We start from the raw sequence: 12,661 nt of genomic DNA on the forward strand, positions 1-12,661 counted from the left end.
TTCTTTTTTTTTTTTTTTTTAGAGTTCAAGTTTTGTTCGGTGAGAGTGTATAATTTTTTTACAATGTTAAGTCGACCTACAATAATATTTAAGTCTTCGTAGCATATTTAATTTGGTAATCTAAAAAAAATTAATTAGTATAACCTATTATTATCTGTTAAATTTTACTAATAGTTTAGAGATTTTTTTACATTTTTAGTGTGTCTGATTTAAATCATATTTTTTATACTAATTCCAAACTTGTGCAGAACAAATTTCATGTGGGATTTCTTTTCTCCAATTTTTTCTTAGAAATAGTCCATCTAACATTCTTCTTTTGGTTTTCTTTTCCATCTTTGTTTTGATAGCTTATAATTTAAAAAATTTCCAAGTGATAAATCCGTTGCTAGACCATATAAAGTTATAAACCATTGATAACATGGTCTTTTGTCCGGATTTAAGTTGATTAGATAAGAAAACATAAATGATTTTAGCACGAAAGAGAACACAACAACTTTAATAAAATATACTTTTTGTTTTCTTTGAGCTAAATCTGAAATTCAAAGCTTAACTTACATTTTTTTTTAATTTCTATTAGGAGGATCTAAAGTGTTTTCACATTTCTCCTCCAGTATGAGTAATCTAACGGTTGTGGGTGGAGATGTTTTTACCAACTTAGTACATTGCAGCCGTTAAGCATCAAAGTGCTTTTGGGATTTTTTTTGTTTTTGTTTTTTGTATCAAATAATTGACTAATACTCCTACAGTAGAAAATTACTTTTTTGTTTTGTTTTCCTAACTCTATTTTTCAGCGTTCTAAATGCATTTATTTTCTAATGCACTAATCAGGGACTGTTCTAAAAAAATGTTTAACAACTTTTTTTTTCCGAAAACACTTCTGTACGGTTTTTTCTTCAAACCAAACACCATTAGAGATAAGTTTTTTCTATTTTTGCAAACAAAATAAGAAATACATCTGGAGCAATTTTCCAGTTTCGCAAAAAAATTTAAAGAAAAAAACAATTTTTAGTTGAATAAACTTTTCAAAATCTTTTCGAAAAATTGTTTTCACATGTTTTTGAAAACAAAAGCTTCTAATTGTCATAAACGTAATTTATGAAGGGAAAAAACAATAATGAAATAATTGTAAAAATAGTACGGTCTAGCCAGTTTTCGGACCGGTCATTCAAAAATAGCCAGCGTTTACCAAATCAATGAAAAATAGCCACCATTTTGCTGCAACAGAGACCGGTCCAGCATAATATACTGGAGTTCGGTGCACCTGTGTATGAACTTCCAGCATATTATGCTGGAACTCCAACACACGAAAAGTTCCAGCATAATATACTGGAGATTCGAGCACTTGTGTATGAACTTCCAGCATATTATACTGGACCGGTATACTTTGCTGGAACTCCAGTATATTATGCTGGAGTTCTAGTGTACTTATGCTGGAACTCCATCATATTATGCTGGAGTTCCAACATACTTATCCTGGAACTCCAGTATAATATGCTGGAGTTCAAGTATACTTATGCTGGAACTCCAGCATAATATACTGACGTATTTTCCGAGTTTTGAACAGTGTTTTCGCTCAGATTTATCTTTACATAAAAAGTAACTAGATTTCGATTACTTTTGAGATTGTACTATTTTTGAACGGCCACTTGTAAATCTGACTATTTTTGAATTACTCCCGAAATAATTCCACCCTCCATCTTGAAGACCCAAATATATTTGGGCCTTCAAAGCTTCAAAATCCAAAGCAAACGCTAGAAAGTCCAAGAGCAACTGGCCCAAATCGCAAGAATCAAAGAACTTTTCGATTTTCATCGCTTGAGCTTGCTCAAGTTTACTTCATAATCTGCACTTTTCTTTTTCATGATTCGTATGAATATATTGGCGAAAGTACCATAGAATAATCAGAGTTAAACCCTCGGTTGAGAAATTGAAATTAAAAACCCTAATTTGATCCAAAACAGAGATTGGGAACAATGCCACAAGTGAAGATAGTGGCCAGGAATTTCATGGACATGGTGGCTTCATTGCCTGCAGTGAAGCTCGACATGCTCTACGACAATTCCTTTATCTGTGAAGCCATCCTCAGGTTAGAGTTTTTTTGTTGCATAGCCATTTTTATATGTGCAAACTTCGGTTTCATACTGAGTTAATCCTTAATCTTGCCGTTTTTATTTATTTTTGCAATTAAAATTAGATGTAATCTTCACAATTGTGTTTTCCAATGTTTGATAAGTAATGTGTAAGTTTGTATGCAAAAGAAATTTGATTTCTCTTTGGGCTTATTATTCTGGAGAAATGAACTTCAAGCTAGTCACGAGTATAATACACACAGAGACAAAATATATAATGTTGAAAAATTTGAGAAAAATATTACTATTACTCATTATTTAGTTCAGTGGTTCACCTTGGGCTATAGCAAGGAGATACTATGGGAATCGACAAGAACTATGACTGTGGATGCGATTGTCTTTTTGAATCTGATAAAATGAAGTTCTACAAAGAGAATGTATATCCAATATTTATTTTATTCATTTCTTTTGCCAGATCGTTACCTCCCTTAGCAAAGAAGTATGTGCTACAATTGTTGTATATAGACATACCAATCTCGGCCAAGTCAATGGAGGAGTCGGTGCTTCCAGATGGATTCTCAAAGCATAAAGTTGCCATTGATAGATTGATACAGCTGAGGGTAATGACGGAAACATTTGACAGGTTATTGAGCAGATCCTTCTCTTTCTTGATAGCTGCTATTCTCTTTTCTTGATTAATGCTGTTTATTCCAATTTTAGTAATGAAAGTGGTAGTTAGCCTTTGCTGGCAATTGCAATACTTCCTGTCCGGTAGCATAGGGGGGTTGGAACTTATTTACGAATCGATTTTCTGGAAGTTCTTGAGCATCTGATGGAGAAGGGATCACTATCGTGAATATATTTGTAATATGCGTCTCCCAGAGGCTATCGTTATAATGAAATATTTACCTTTTTCTGAAAACAGAAAGTACTGGAGTGCGCTTAAAACAAGCTGTATAGGCAGCTTTGTATTCACAGATATTTACCTTTTTACTTGCTCTTTATCTTGTTTTCATGTTTTTCTCTAGCACTCTAAATGATGACATGTGAGCTAGTTTGGAACCTTGCTCAAAATAATCATGATCAAAGGGAATATCTTGAAATGCCGATGCTTGCTTAGCTTTATTTTGTTTTCATGTTGCAGTTTTTGCTTTTATAGGCATTATAGAAGTTTTATTTGTTTGTGTCATGCCTCAACTGTTGCAGTAATAGTTTCCTCTTCATAAGTTATAGAATTGTAGGTTATTGAAATCGTGCCGCAACTATTGGGATGATAGTTAACTGGTCAGGGCGGTTTATTATTTCTTTGCTGAAGACACCGTTAATCCCCAAGTTCAAATTCAATTTAATTGGCTCTAGTTTCTTGTCAATTTTCACTTTCTTGTTTTAGTTAGTTTTTGATTGTTGACCGCTGCCATTCTCTTTGATTTTTACAGGAAGAAGGAAGCCATGTATCAATTAAGTCCAAAATTTCAATTTAATCTTCAGAAGCATATAGTCCATGGGTAAGCTTCCTTATCTTGTGTATTTTATTTTTCTTTAGGTAGTCAACGGTTTAAAAGGGCCTTCTTTGAGACTACTGGTTTAAAAAATGAAAGTATATGCACAATTAGATGAATTACTAGCCCATGGGCAGTGGGCACTTAAATCATGCGGACACCAGACTCCATTCCTATTAAACGACCAGTTCTAACAAGAATAAAATTATGAAATTCTAGGTAAGAAAGATACATGTGGAACAATAAGGAAATAGTTAAACAGAGGAGCACAAGTTGCAATAGCATCTACTACAGTTTTGCTTTCTTCTGTTGGTTATCACAGTGCATTGNTACGTAACTTTCGTTAGTTAGAACGTAATACTTTATTTGGTTTAGTTTCTACGTATTTACGTTTTTTTTTTCGTTTTTAAGGTAAGGACGACTAGTCCAACTTACGTAATAGTAGATTAAGTAATGTACTCTCTCTCTCTCTCTCTCTCTCACACACACACACACACACACACACATACACACACACAAAGTATATCTCTCGCTCAAAGGATCTCCAGTAGTTGGTCATTATTGGATTAGGGAGTTGTGATGAGCTGCTGTCTTTGAATTTACTGCTATGTTTTAAAGTAGGCTGACAGTTTTGTTGGAGCTTATAAGTACCTTCCAGTCATTAGAGCGCAAGACTCTTACTTGTGGTTTTGGGGTTGAGCCAAATGGTGTGTGACCATTATTATTTTCCCTAATTTGTCTTAAAAGATTAATTATTGCGTATTGGAATAAAATGTGCCCAAATAGAGTTGAATAAATCATTGTTCTTAAAGACTCGTTTAAAGCGTGCTGAAGCTCGGAGAAGCCCAGTTATGCTCTTCGCTTAATCGGTGGTTTGGGGTAAGCGTCAAGGTGCTAAGGCATGTGCAACTTCACCAATGGGTTCTGTTTTTAACGGCACAACTGCGAATATATAGCTTTATTGTAGTTTTCCCATTCTTATTGTTTGTGTGTATAGTTACATTTTCTTGCATTACATTTCTATATTTTTATTTTTCTTCATGGTGCTTCTAATACTTTTTATTTGTATACATAGCATCTAATATTTTCTATTCGTATGTGCATAATATTGGCATGCGATGAGTTTAAATGGAGTGACGTGGTCAGCGATGATTCATATAGCCGACCCCAACTTGTTTAGGACTGAGGCGTGATTGTTGTTGGCGCCTGCACTTTAACTGCACTTTTCACTTAAAGCTCCAAAGATTTTGGCTCTTTTGGAATTGAGGCATACTGTTCAGCGTAGAAGGAAAAAGAAAAAGAAAAAACTATTTTGGTGTTGAGGCATAGTTGTTATTGTTGTTGTTGGATATGTATCTTCCCAGTTGTGTATATGTTTGTCTTATTCGTGCTGTGTGACTGGCGTCTTAATCTTGTCATGCTGCAATTCAAAATTCAGCTTCAATTTGCAATTCGACCCTGTTATATTGACCCTTGGTTAAACTAGAAGGCGCTAGACTTGATATAGAGATTTGTTGTGGTAATATTTTCTACTTTGACGGACATGTGTTTTCCAATTTTTGCATTATTACTCAAAAAAGGACCAGAAATTTTCTGCTGGAGCGTTGAATCCTTTGCCTTATTATTTACGAGACTTAGTGAATAAGCTCCTGCAAAATTATTCAATATCTTCAATAAATTTGTTTTGAAATTTTCTTTCGTTTTTCGGAAAAAAGTGAGTTGATGTGAAATATTTCTTTCATATCCTTGATCTGTAAGTTGAAAAATTTTGGATGATGACTTGTGAGTTCAATTACTGTAGTGGAGTCTTACCAAGGGAACCAATGCCTTCTAATATCACTGTGAGGCTTCCTAGCTTGGAGGAGTTAGAGGCATATGCTGTTGAACAATGGGAGGTATGAATTGCATTATATTAGTAATTCTTGTATTTTCATCTTGCTGGAGAGTTCAGAATATGTAATAATATGTTGTGAGACGATCTACTTTGCTCTCCATCTTGATCAATCTGCAGCTTGACTATAATTTTGGCAACTCTTTTTATGACTTGCAACTGTGGCGACCAGTGCTTTCTGCTGCATCTTATAAGCTCCAGTGAAGCTGGAAAGACCACAAACATAAGCTCTTCAATGATGAAAGTTTTCCAGCGTGGCCTTTTAAGTCAGAGGTACTTTCAAGTGTAGTATTTTTGATAAATATTGCACACACACATATATGTATAGTGCTTTGTTCATGTATGATTGGAAGATTTTTGTAATAATTGACATAACCGCAATGAGTTCATGCCTTCTTAAGCAGAGATGACAGGGAACCTCCAAGGTTGACTGAAAGTGGGTTCCAGTTCCTGGTACGAGTCACTAAATTATCTCAGTCAATCAATATCTCATTTGAAGTTCTATTGACCATCGTGTATAACAGCTGATGGACACAAATGCACAGCTTTGGTACATCATCAGGGAGTACATAACAAATGCTGAGGTAATAATTCTTGATGTTTTATTCATAGAACTCGTTTAACCTCTTTTCTCTCTCTCTCTCTCTCTTCTTCTCTCTTGTTAGCTCTTTCATGGAAAACAGCATTCATTTTTTGAAACCCAATTACATTTAATAGTTGCTTATACTTCACTTCGTCGACAAGTGTTCTGAGAGACATTGAAGATAAGGAGGTAGGTGGGAAAAGTAATTTCAGAGCAGATTATTCTACCTGCCAATTTAGGGAGCTGCTCATTCTTGCTGCCTATTCTGCATATGTAAGCTTCGCGAAGCATAGCCAGTCCCAAGCTCAGATAAAGAAAGAGGGTTGCGGGAGGTTGACGTCCCACGTAAAAATAGTCAAACTTTGATGAATCATTTGAATACTGAAGAATAATGCGGAATGGATACATTCATACAGGGGGTTCATATAAAATTCATATAATCTAAACTTGTTTGGGATTGAAACATAGTTGAGTTGAGCTCATAGCTTCCACCTCTGAGTTTACTGCTCTTCATCTCATATTTTTATTCACTCTTGCCTTTTTCTAATGTTTCCTTTATTTCTTCACTATAAATTAGTCAATGCGACCAACATTCTGGAATGTATTTGCTCTATTATTTAAGATCTTGGTTGGAAAGATACTGTGCCTATGACCATAACGTTGAATAGATGTTGTGTTTTACTCAAATTCTGTAAATGACGACTTATGACATACATAATTATTTACACTGTATTTCTCATAATAATGAAGGAGCGAGGTGTGGATTCAGCAGATCTTATTGCATTCCTGTTGGAGCTAAGCTTTCATGTTACTGGCAAGGTATTACTAGACAGAGCTAGCACATTTTGGACTAATTTTGCCCCATAACTGTAGTAAATGACACCATCCTTTTAATTATGAATGTATGGATTTTAGTTGGTTCTGGAGCACTAAGTTCTGCTAATATTTATCCTTTTTTTCTGAGGATGCTTGATTTTTGTATTTTTTTGAATTATATAGGCATACAATACAAACACATTAACTGATATCCAGCGAAGTATAACTAAGGACCTTTCAGATTTGGGACTGGTCAAGCTGCAGCAGGTGAATACTACTAATTGCCCCATCAATGGGCTCACCAGAATGAATGGAGCTTTTATTTTCCATGATGTTCATGGAATCCTATTTATCTATTTGTTGTTTTTTAGGGAAGGAAAGAGAGTTGGTTTATTCCCACCAAACTTGCCACCAATCTGTCAATTAGCTTAGCAGATACAACGTCCAGGAAACAGGTATGATGCACATATAAGCATTCTCTAGAGTGGTTGGGTCAAGCTACATAGCAGTCCATTTTTATTTATTTGTTTTCCATCTTTAGCATTACAATATTCTTAAAACGGCAAATTCTGAATCAGAAATTTAGAATTTTGTGCTTCCTGTCATCCAGATTTAAGTTCTCGAATTCGTTTTAGTAATGGTGGGACGAGTTCAATGATACCTTACTGGCTGGAAACACATCTATTGATTTCCTTCCTTCCCCCTTTCATCAGGGATTTATCGTTATTGAAACAAACTTCAGGTTGTATGCATATTCAACATCAAAATTACACTGTGAGATCCTACGCCTCTTTGCAAGGTACGCGGTTACTTTCTTTCATTGCGTATGTTTGTTTCTGTCCTTTGGTTGGAAAAAAAAAGAACATAAGGGAAGAATAGGCGCCAACTCTCTTATCTCTTGAAAGTATTAGCATCTGTTGTTTCTTTTTGTTGGAATTGGTAAGAATACCATCACGGCCTTTATGTGGTGGATTGGTGCTCGTCAAGAAATGCATTACTCTTTTGAATTTTTAAATCTATGTGCTACGCCTAATACTCTTTTTGGCTGTTGAGTGTTGATTTTCTAGTAGTAGATCTCTCTTCTTTCACTTTTGTGGTTGAACTCTCTTGAGTAACAAAATTTAGCTGCAAATACAGGGTGGAGTACCAGCTTCCAAATCTCATTGTCGGTGCTATTACAAAAGAAAGTTTGTATAAAGCTTTTCAAAATGGCATTACTGCTGAGCAGGCAAGTTTCAGCTGCTATTTTGTTTATTGACAAGCATTATCTTATTTTGGAGTCGACTAATTAAAAAATATCTGAGAAAGTGAACTGTATTTGGAGTGCCATATTTTATGTAAAGCAAAAGGTGAAGGAGGTTGATAGTGCGGGACATGTTTGTCAGAGATTCTTATTAATTCTTTATCAGCTGCTATTGCTAAAGAAAAAAAAATCTTGATTAGCTGGTCAATGTTGGTAGTTGTTTAATAGCAGACCTCTGAAGAATGTTTCTCTTATAGTTTTGTGTCTGGTCCCTCAATGTACTTATCTTGTCTAATATTATTTACATTGGTGCACCTTTCTTAACTAGTACATGCTTGAAAGCATGTGAATTACAGGAAGTATTGTGCTTCTGGTGCTATATTCTTACCGACTTCTGAATTTTAATTCTGTATGAATTGAAACGGTTAATTATGAAAAGTAGAGACCTTTGGTTGTGTTGATCGGTAATGTGTATTCAAGTTCCAATTATCCTCATCTATAGCTATCAAATGTATTAGGTTAAATGTCATGTTGAATGGTTTATCTTTATCCCCTCCAAAAAAAAAGGGGAACAAAAAGTCATGATGATTTGCCAAATGTTTCAAGTAGAATTATAAGGTATTATATCTTGACGTGGTTATAATTGAGCAGTTGCAATACAATTTTTTCACTTGGAAGTATTTGACTGCTGTGGTGCTTTGCAGATAATTTCTTTCCTTCAGCAGAATGCCCATCCTAGGGTTGCAGAGAGGATACCATCCGTGCCAGAGAATGTTACTGATCAGGTTTCTCTTACTATTTCAAGCGCATTGAAATTGAAGACGTTAAAGCTCTAGTAATAAAAAATACATTTTGGTTATTTGATGGATGATTACTGATTGGACCCCATTTATTATTTAGACTGATTCATTGGTAGAATATATTCTTGAGTAGTATCACATTCCCATCATTGTGGCCAACCAGAAGCTGTTAAACCAATTCAACAGTATGTCTTCATTGACAAATACTGATGAAAGGATTATTAGGAAAACAAGTTCTTTTCAAGTCAACTAATTCAACTACTACTTTCTCATGCCAGATTAGATTGTGGGAATCAGATCTGAATCGGGTTGAGATGATGCCCGCCCACCTCTACGATGAATTCCCTTCTAGAGTGAGTGCCAAGATATTTGTTATTTGCATTACAAACTTAATTTTGATTCGTTTTAATATTTATGGCTATATGACATGATTGTTTTTGTTTACATTACTGTAGGATGTCTTTGAGGCTGCATGTGATTTTGCCAGGGAATATGGAGGATTACTGTGGGAGGACTCTAAGCAAATGCGCATCATAGTTAAGGCTGATATTTTGACAGAGATGAAGGAATTCCTTCGTCGTCAAAAGCAATAGCTCATTATTTTTTGATGGCCTTCATTTTATACGGCAAGGAAGATTGATGAGGGTTGTTACTGCTAATATTTTTTAACTGGTTGCCGCGCTGTAGATGAATTTTGCTGCGGGTGTATCTTTTTATTGCGCTTCAGCTGCCTTCTTTCTTATTAAAAATTTGGGGTTTAAACATTATTGAAGAAAAGTGCTGTCGAATGATTGTTGGTCAACCTAGATTAGAAATATCTTTGATCAAAGGAAACCAAAAATGCTACATGATATTACAGATAATCTTTCCCTTGCATATGCTCTTTAATGTTGGCAGTGAAATGTTTCCAGTGACAAATATATTAGCTTTTGGATAGAGTTATAGATATAACAATACTATGATTTCATGATGCCTATTATTTCTTCTAAGCATCAGATGCTTAGATATTCTAGACTCTGTCAGTGGTTCCATCGTAGCGGTAGTTATGAAGTAAAACCCAATTCTCCCAATTAATATTCTTTTTTTTCTTCTTTGGTAGCGATTGCATGCCTCCTTTTGAATTATACAGGAAGAGGAGGAAATTTCTTAAGAGAATTCACACACAGCTAAATAAAGAAAAAGAAAGGAAAGGTAACCTAAAAGAACCTTTTCAATCTGTCAGACAAAACATATCTGTGGCTTGGGCTACGATGAAGATGTTCTCTATCTTTTCCATTTATGTCATCACATCATATTTTACTGTGTAAGCTAACTAATTGCAGTCAACAAATACTATATCTACATAGAATCATTTGACAGTAGCATAATTCTCGAAATAGACAGTTGTTATCTGTCCACATATTTGGCAACCAATTTTCAGGTTATACAGAAACAGCAAGCAACTGATAATTGAGTAGGTCCTCCAACAAAAGTACAAAGAATAAGCTCTTTCTTGGAAATTTCCTTCTTTTAGCCTATCTACCTGGGAAATTCTTGCATATCCTAATTTCTTACAAATCAAGACTCCAAACAGTTATAAATGTAACAAGTATTCTCTATCATGCATTCCTCAAAGTTATCATTTCAAACGTAAGAGCTAGAGCTCTTCTAATTTCCCAGTCAAGAGAGTGAAGAGTTACTCTTTAAAGTACAAGATGGTAAAACCTGTGAAAGTTTGCCTGCAATGGTCCCTCAAGCTCACAAATTTAACAATAGGATTTCTGGGTACTGCAATGCTTTTCTATGGTATATGGATGGTTAGAGTTTGGCAGCGTGATGCTGCGGACTCACATTCATCCCCTGATTACGATCATTTCCCTTGGTGAGTTCTCAACTTAGTGCTATTACTTTCACAACCTAGTTTGTTTATTCACTTTGACTACTGGCATAGCCTGAAATTCTCACAAGGAAATTCAAAGAAATGTAAAAATGTCACACCTGAGATTCAAACCTGAGACCTAAACTAATTTTTGAACCACCTTTGCCTCTACACCACTAGATACTTCACTTATATCAAGAGGATTCAACTATTTGCACAGTATATCTTTCGGTGAAAAGGATTAAATTGTACTCCCTTTAGACCATGTAGCTCTGCCCCTAATTTTAACTCCTTGCCTATAATACAGTCTTAGGCATAAAAGAAATGCTAATACTGCTGAAATCATGACAGGATCATCCATGCATTTCTTGGTATTGGCACTGCTTTGTGTGCTATCACTTGCCTTGGCCATGTTGCTGCAATCTCTGCCAACTCCTTTTGCCTCTCTTCTGTATCCTTCTTCTATATAGTTCTCATATATGCTCGTAGGAAAGAAGCTGCATAGAAAGAGATCAAAAGAATGGACCTTAACAATAATTATAGTATATGTTCATCATATTTGTGCTTCTTCTATCAGAGGTTGCAATGGCAGCTGATGTTATGTTGAATAATGACTGGGAGAAGGTATGCATCTAAGAAATCTTTATCATATTATTATTCAAGTTAGCTTTCTGTATTATATTGACAAAGACATCGACAAAAGAACCTCGTTGCTTCTCTCCAATGTTCTGATTATGTTTTTTTTTTACCTAATCAGGATTTACCAGAAGATCCATCAGGAAGGTTTGATGATTTCGTGGAGTTTGTGATATCGAATAAGGATGTATTCCGATGGATTGCCCTGTTTAGTGTTCTAGCACAGGTAAGAAAAAACCCCTTGAAGAAATTTCAGTATCTTTTTGCTGTCTGAAGTTATGTTATGTGGTTCTTGATCAAAATTTTTTGATAAGCAGGGGTGTTCTATGCTATTTGCTACAATGCTAAGAATTATTGGGAAAGTAAAGAAATATAGTCATGAGAATGAAGGTGAATATGCAGAACCATGGGCTCCACTTCTGCGCCCACCGGAACTGCCACCAGCTACAATGTATCCACCATATGTTATTGGTGAACCAGTCTACAAGGGTGTATGAGTTTTGGAAGAGAAAAGGTTAGATCCATACTAAAAATGGGAACTCTTGAAAGTTTTTTTGGCTTTTAAGTTATTGAATTTTTCCAGTTTTTGCAGAAGCTGAAGTGTATGAAGCTTTCCTCTATGGGAGGAAGGTTGCTGAGACAGCACTTAGTAGCACAACTCAAATATTGAATTTGAAGTTTGGAGATTGGGACTAAGATATAACCTGCCTAGGCAGTTTAGCTAGGAATATTGGTTATGCTATGTAGCTTCTCCAATTGCTTAAGAATGAATTTTATAGAAATAGATAAGACCACAATGTATATTTAATAGTACCATTTTGCAATTTTGATGTTTTCAGTAGTATTACTTCATTTATCACAATGAGTTATATTTGCCGGATAATTGAATATTTGTTTTCATTCTCAATAAAATATAAATATTGAATATTGAACAAAAAGAAGGAAACAAAGAAAATGAAAGAGCTAACCATCTCCAATGATAGATTAATCTGAACTACTAAAATAATGGGGGGAAACGCGGGTAGAAATAAATTGTTAATCCTTGATGTCAAAGAAAGTTTTCTTCTAGTTCCACTTCTTGCTCTTCTAATTCAAAAAGATTTGTTGGAATTTTTTATAAACCTTTTTATCTTGGCCTAGAAGTACTGGAATACCACTTGTGGCTGGAAGAGCTGAATGAACAGGGTGACTCACATAGCCCCTACCATGTCGAGCTGCAGCTGGGGCACAAGCACCAGAATAATGGCCAGACTCTTGAGACCTCTT

General features: G+C 35.1%; 2 protein-coding genes across 3 annotated transcripts; both read left to right on the forward strand.

Moving 5' to 3' along the window:
- Window positions 1,758-9,775, forward strand: LOC109244121 (RNA polymerase II transcription factor B subunit 2). Its single transcript, XM_019411157.1, has 15 exons — window positions 1,758-2,086; window positions 2,545-2,712; window positions 3,506-3,574; window positions 5,370-5,463; window positions 5,632-5,732; window positions 5,864-5,912; window positions 5,984-6,043; window positions 6,793-6,861; window positions 7,042-7,125; window positions 7,230-7,313; window positions 7,572-7,657; window positions 7,996-8,086; window positions 8,806-8,886; window positions 9,180-9,254; window positions 9,357-9,775. The coding sequence occupies exons 1-15, from the start codon at window positions 1,974-1,976 to the stop codon at window positions 9,492-9,494; spliced, it is 1,362 nt and encodes a 453-aa protein (XP_019266702.1). The 5' UTR covers window positions 1,758-1,973; the 3' UTR covers window positions 9,495-9,775.
- On the forward strand, window positions 10,462-12,283 carry LOC109244130 (tetraspanin-19-like). Of its 2 annotated transcripts, none has more exons than XM_019411168.1 (6): window positions 10,462-10,762; window positions 11,111-11,210; window positions 11,303-11,383; window positions 11,517-11,621; window positions 11,713-11,909; window positions 11,988-12,283. In XM_019411168.1, the coding sequence occupies exons 1-5, from the start codon at window positions 10,596-10,598 to the stop codon at window positions 11,890-11,892; spliced, it is 633 nt and encodes a 210-aa protein (XP_019266713.1). In that variant the 5' UTR covers window positions 10,462-10,595; the 3' UTR covers window positions 11,893-11,909; window positions 11,988-12,283. The 2 variants fall into 2 exon arrangements, with proteins under 2 accessions (XP_019266713.1, XP_019266719.1); XM_019411174.1 differs by having other exon boundaries at window positions 10,513-10,762; window positions 11,979-12,283.

This window comes from Nicotiana attenuata, chromosome 2 (genome assembly GCF_001879085.1).
Source record: "Nicotiana attenuata strain UT chromosome 2, NIATTr2, whole genome shotgun sequence".
Taxonomy (NCBI): Eukaryota; Viridiplantae; Streptophyta; class Magnoliopsida; order Solanales; family Solanaceae; genus Nicotiana; species Nicotiana attenuata.